Here is a 6,000-nt window from a genome sequence, read left to right on the forward strand (position 1 = left end):
CAATATGCTACTGATGGAGTTTCAAGGCCCGGAGCACGATGCTAGACTTTTGCCAACTATTCCAGTCGAGGGAGGTCTCCCTTCTCCTGAGCTTCCTCAACAAGCTTGTTGTAAATCGCAACCTTCTCCTCATACTCCTTCACCAACTCGCTGTCACTTCTCTTGCCGGGAGTGGCATCATCACCGCCAAAGGCACGGACGGCGGCATAGTAGACGTCGGCCAAAGCCCTGCAAACACCCGATACGCTGACAGACTCGCACTGATAGTACAGGCTTGAGATAGCATGTTAGTAATCACTTATAGGAGTAAGGTGAAGTGTGAGGAACTCACTCGGTCTTAAAGTTGCTATCAATGCGAGCCTTTCCGCTCACGGTGAATCGGCTCTGGGCACGGTAGTTGTGATAGCCAAAGTCGTGGCGGTTGCAGGCTGGGACAAAGGGGAAGCCAAAGGGGTTGTCGGGAGATGAAGTGCAACCATCAGAGTCCCAGATGAGGGTTGGGGGTCTCGCGCGTTACGTCGCGCAGTGAAGGTGGGCAACGAGACACTGAAGAGCAGCTGATCCGTCACCGTGTTGGCACTTTGACGCTTAGAGACGGACTCGTCCTTGCTGCCGGCTGGCAGGGCAAATGCCACTGGCAGGAGAGTGACAAGGCAAAGACTGAACTTCATGATGTCGACGTTGCTCTTGGTGATTGGCTTGCGATGGATGCCGAGTATCACAGACTTTGCGGTGCAGACTGAACGGCCTATTTATTCTTTTCTGAAGCAATTCACAGGGATACGCGGAATAATACCGCAAAGGCCGATGCGGCCATTCATGCTGGTAGATGTCGAGTTGTTGATCGTCCCGGCTGAGACCTGCCTTTTTGAGCAATGATCACTGCCTTGGAGGTGGTCACGCTCTCTAATTCCGCCTACTGATTTGCCATGTCTCGCCAAGCTTTCAAAAAGGCCGGCAATGTCGCAGGTCGGGCTGCGGGTTTGAGTAACTTTCCTGTTTCTCACTATGAGACATGGGTTACGACTTCGACATAGGCGCATGGCCTGGTCGCGAACTTGGATTGGAAGCTTGGTCTGAAATGGGTCGATCGCCGTGCGGGGACGGAACCTTCGCGGTCAACTAAACGAGTTAGGCGCCCGGGTCCCCTTGGCAAGAATGGCTGGGGTTGCAGTGAATATGTTTTGGGAAATCTATGGCCGTTGAGTGGTGACATGCATGGCAAGGGGTAGATGCCAGTGGTACGTACGAGGCTGCGGGTTATAGAACAAGGTAGCTGTTTAGCACGTGGTGGGACGAAAGGAAAGGAAGGTCGCAAGACAGCATGTTGTTGATTGATGAATAATAGTAGCTTTTTCAGGTAGTGGGGGGCTAGATTTGGTACAAGATACTCACGATGCCGTGCACAGTGGTTGACAAGGAGTGAGAGAAGCCCTAGACTAGGTGGGGAGCAAAAGAGGACACGGTGACACCCATGTCTCTAAACATTAATCAAGTTGGGTTGGATGGCAGGACTAACGATAAGTAATCTAGTCCAAATTTCGGCATTCCGAGCTTCACTTACTGCCTCTTGTTCTCCGCATAGATGAAATTGGCAGCTGTGACATGTGAGCTTATGGCTTTGACATCCGACATCCAGGCTACTCACCAAAGGGAACAAGTCCGTTCACATTTGCCCAATCACGGACACCAGTTCTCTCGGTGTCCGAACCCCAGCGAACTCTAGCGCTGGGCGTGGTAAGATGTAGTCTTTTCCTTGTTCCGTTGGCTGGGATAAAGGCTAGGAACACGTAGCGATGCGGTCCGGTTCCGGCGGGGGGTGCTGGTGGCGTGTATTCCACCAGATCTTTCCTCCGGCGCCCAGTGACTGAATCAAAAGCCAGATATGAGGCTCTGATCCAGTGACAGAACTCGGACCACTTGGGATCCTGTCGCGATGGAGCATCAGGGTCAGTCATGACGATGACATAGGTCATGCTGGAATCCGTCATGATGTCGGAAGGGACTTTAGCCCCGACATGGTCAAGATGGACTGATGGGGCGACTTGAAGGTATGGAGGATGGAGTATGTTTCCAAGGTCCGCACGGAGGTGCTTCCAAGCGACTTTCAACTCAAGGATGGGTATGAAGTCGTCGATAACGGTAGGAATGATTCGGGCTCGCACAAGCCTTTCGAAGTTAGTTGAGAGTCCCAGTATTGGGGAGTACATACTCTTCATGAACACGGTTCATTTCCTTATTCGGCGGGCTCATCATACGCTGTTCCGCAGCTGCACCGAGGTAACCTTCTTCAGCAGCGACGTCCGCGCTGACCAGCCCTGCGGCGGGTAGCAGCGCCAGGGTTTTCCATAGGGTGAAAAAGAGCACCATAGGAACGGTAGAAGGTCATTGACCCTGAAAATCAAGGATTGAATAGATTAGTGACAGGAAGAAGAATCAGGTGCGGTTGCCGGAGGTTTATCACTCGTGAATCTCCCCGCAATTGGAGAGAAGGTTCTTGAGAATGCGCCATGATGTCACAAAATAGTCTCTCTGACGTCTTGATGAACCTATCGATGTTTTGCATCTTATCTTGGTCTACCATGGGAGTTTCAAGCACTTTATATAGGCCGGCTCAATTCATCAGGTCATCCACCGGCTTCTTGTTCTACCTATTGTGGGGAAAGAGGCAATGAGTGCCAACGATTGGAGCGCTTCTACAACCAAACTAGATGCTGCTGCCTCCTTCACCGTATGGAGCGTGCCGTCACATGTCCTCCACAAGAGGATTTTTAGAGGGCTGATGATGAGGCCGTGAGGGGGCGTCCCCGAGGGAGATTGAACTCAACGGTTCTGAGTCGTGTAGGTAATCCAGTGCTTGTGGTAATCAAGAGACACACTAGAACTTGAGTGAATGTCTCAACTCATATATATATAGAAAAGAATCCAGTGTAGCTGAAATTAGCAAGGTCCAGGTCCAACGACGTTGGTGAGAAAGTGTCTCGTTACTGGTTGGGATGGAGGGGATCCAAAGCGGGACCCCCACTGATCATGCAGCAGCTCGTCATCAAATATCAAGTCTCAATTCCCCATCATGAACCTCGTTCGTCTTTCAGTCTTCTCATTATAACTGTGAAAAAATCGTCAAAATGTCCATGTCCACGCAAGACGCTGCCACCGTGAGGGACGGCTTCCCTCGCCCTTTTCCCAACACCCCAAACAATGTCCTGGAGCAACTTCGTCTTGATGGCAAGGTCGTTGTCGTGACTGGCGCAGCAGGCGGCATTGGCTTCGCGGTGGCTGAGGCCATGGCTGAAGCAGGCGCAAATGTCGCTTTCTGGTACAACTCGTGCGTGTCATTGCCTCGTCGTATTTTTCGACCACCGACGTCTGACATTGGACAGTAACGACACGGCTATCGAAAAGGCCGAGACCTTGGCCAAGGAACACAACATCACGACTCGTCCGTATAAGGTCGATGGTGGGTGATGAATAGAGGCCCAAAAGTCAAGACAACTGGCTCACCCTCTCTAGTGTCCAACTCTGATCAAGTCCAGAGCACGATTACCAAAGTGGTAGAGGACTTCGGGAAGATTGATGTCTTTGTGGCCAATGCTGGCAAGTTGACTCTTATCCCCATGATTCATATCTGCGCTGACAACACATGGTAGGAATGGCTATCTCAAAGCCTATCCTTGAGCAAACCCTGGACGAGTACAAGAAGCAGATGTCGGTGAATGGTACGAAACATGAACTCTAACTACACAACCAATACTGAAAACGAAGCGCAGTTGATGGCGTAGTATTCTCCGCCAAATATGTCGGCGAGGTTTTCCGCCACCAGGGCTTTGGCAACTTGATTATCACCTCAAGCATGAGCGGCCATATCGTCAACGTTCCTACCGACCAGCCCGTTTACAACGCCAGCAAGGCCTTCGTCACCCACTTTGGAAAATCCATTGCCAGAGAGTGGCGTGAATTCGCCCGCGTCAATATCGTGTCGCCAGGATTCTTCGATACCAACATGGGCGCGAGTACCGAATGTCTCAGCGAGGCCTACCGGATGTCCGTCTTTGGCAGGCAGGGTCATGTCAAGGAAATCAAGGGCCTCTACCTCTATCTGGCTAGTGATGCTTCCACCTACATGACTGGAAGTGATGTTCTCATTGACGGAGGATATGTGCTACCCTGAGTTTACTAGAGTCACGGAATAGAAAGACAGAAGGCTAGATACGGCGTGTATTTAAAGCATAGCAAAAGCCATGCTTAAGCTTGAGCGGCTGTGACTCTCGAGGCACATCAAAGGACTAGACTCTGGAATAATAAGAACTGACGATTGTGAAATAAATGCTATCCATACACGTAGTCTCTATTCTTAATAAAGCATCGGTTAACCAAATACAAACTCCCGATAATTTGAAGCAATCCTCCCAACGCCTTCCTCTAAAGTCCACCCTTTTATCTCGCAAATTGCTCTGTACATGTCTTCAAGTTCGCCATCCATTCTATCGCCGGCGGTATGGAGGTCACTTTCAACCAAAACTCGATTGTCTGGCACTGTCCTGACGGCGTCTTCCGTCTTGGCCCTTGCTGTCTCTGAGGCGAGGTTATTAGTCTTTGAGAAGGAAAAGAAAATCTTGGCAGGGATCGATGGTTTGAGATACTGCTTCACCGCATCCGACTTTCCGCTGAAAGAGTGAAGGCATATGCGTGGGGGATATGGCTTGCCGTTGTTTTCCCCAGTCGCAGATGCTCCGTTCGTCTGATAGCCGTTTTCTTTTGCCTCCTTCTGTTGGGCACGCCGTCCCTTTATTTCGTAACCTTTCCAGCATGAAGTCAAAACGTCGTAGAGGAGCCCGTGAACTTGAACTCCATGAACACTGACAGCTCTGCCGAGTTCTCCGGCAAGACTCAGATGGGCTAGCAGAACAGTCTTTTGATGCGAAATCTGGATTCGAAACTGACTGAGTGGCCTCCTCTGCCTCCCACCACCCGTACGGGCTGGATCTCGTGAAGGCCCCGCCCCATCTTGCCATTGCATCGGCAACCGAAAGGCCTTGTCCAGACCAATTTCTCCAACCATCGCATGAGGATCAGCCAATAGTCTTGCCCTTGTTTCGGAAAGGAAGGTTGATAATGGTACTGGTGTCGGCAGGTCTTTCCAGAAGGCCGGATCTTCTGGGCTTGGGGACAGGACGGCCTTGTAATGTCTCTCCTTTGCAGTTTCAACGTCTTCGTGGTGTATGAAGGTAGGGTTCTCCTGGTAATCATCATAAAGCTCATGGGAGAACCAAGGATGCCGCCCGTAGCCCGCAATGACCGCAGTTGTGTCTCGTGAGAAGCACTCTGGGCTAATCACACCATGTGCTTTTGCAATTTCTGTCACGAGTGGTTGGTCTTGTGTTCGGGTTGCCATAATTGCTATCGCTCGAGCTTTCATGGTTGGTAGATCTGCAACAGACAGCATTCTCTCGGCGACATGGTTGTGGGCGTCAAAGACTCCAAGATGCCATGGAAACGGGTCTTGATAGGGGTGTGGCGGCTCCAGGGCCACACCCGGCTCTTCGTCTGGCGCACACATCGTGAATAGTGTTTGGCTTGAGTTGAAGATGAATGTTATAAGTTCGTTTCTTCAATTCAAATAACAGGCGGTCACTATAAAGAGATGGCTGCGCAGCTGAGTCAGGGGATCTTATGAGTCATCTTCCACCAGTCAGAGTCGGAAGATTCGCAGAGCATGCCCTTTTCCGATGGATGTATTAGCCCGTCAAATTTTAGGCATCAGCTTATGTTTCCCTGCTTTCTCTTTACGAGATTTACTCAAACTACCAGGTGCTTGCAAGTGTCCGATTGCTAGATGGTGAAGGAAATGACTCTGATCAATAGAGTCTTGTGATGCTCTGCGAAAGGAACGAAGAGTAGACCAGACCAGAAGTTATTTAGATGCAATTGGCCTCAAGAGATTGTAATTCTTGCTAGCTACTGATCCAAGCTGGTGACACTGCCTGGATCAAATCGATC

General features: G+C 50.6%; 3 protein-coding genes across 3 annotated transcripts; 1 reads left to right on the plus strand and 2 right to left on the minus strand.

Annotated features, from left to right (window-relative positions):
• Positions 1–56: 56 nt before the first annotated feature.
• Positions 57–2,370, minus strand: MRS44_009588 (uncharacterized protein; the record flags this gene model as incomplete). Its single annotated transcript, XM_046277930.2, has 6 exons — positions 57–273; positions 373–748; positions 797–975; positions 1,565–1,598; positions 1,649–2,169; positions 2,213–2,370. The coding sequence occupies 6 exons, from the start codon at positions 2,368–2,370 to the stop codon at positions 57–59; spliced, it is 1,485 nt and encodes a 494-aa protein (XP_046124271.2).
• A 758-nt stretch (positions 2,371–3,128) lies between these two features.
• MRS44_009589 (uncharacterized protein) lies at positions 3,129–4,171 on the plus strand (the record flags this gene model as incomplete). The annotated part of the gene is made up of 4 exons (XM_065621355.1): positions 3,129–3,328; positions 3,384–3,460; positions 3,651–3,719; positions 3,771–4,171. 4 exons carry the CDS (start codon positions 3,129–3,131, stop codon positions 4,169–4,171), a joined length of 747 nt encoding a protein of 248 aa, XP_065477427.1.
• Positions 4,172–4,369: 198 nt separating this feature from the next.
• Positions 4,370–5,560, minus strand: MRS44_009590 (uncharacterized protein; the record flags this gene model as incomplete). The annotated part of the gene is made up of 1 exon (XM_046277929.2): positions 4,370–5,560. One exon carries the CDS (start codon positions 5,558–5,560, stop codon positions 4,370–4,372), a length of 1,191 nt encoding a protein of 396 aa, XP_046124269.2.
• Positions 5,561–6,000: the final 440 nt, after the last annotated feature.

The sequence above is a fragment of the Fusarium solani genome, assembly GCF_023522795.1.
Source record: "Fusarium solani strain SB1 chromosome Unknown bctg00000005, whole genome shotgun sequence".
NCBI classification, from domain to species: domain Eukaryota; kingdom Fungi; phylum Ascomycota; class Sordariomycetes; order Hypocreales; family Nectriaceae; genus Fusarium; species Fusarium solani.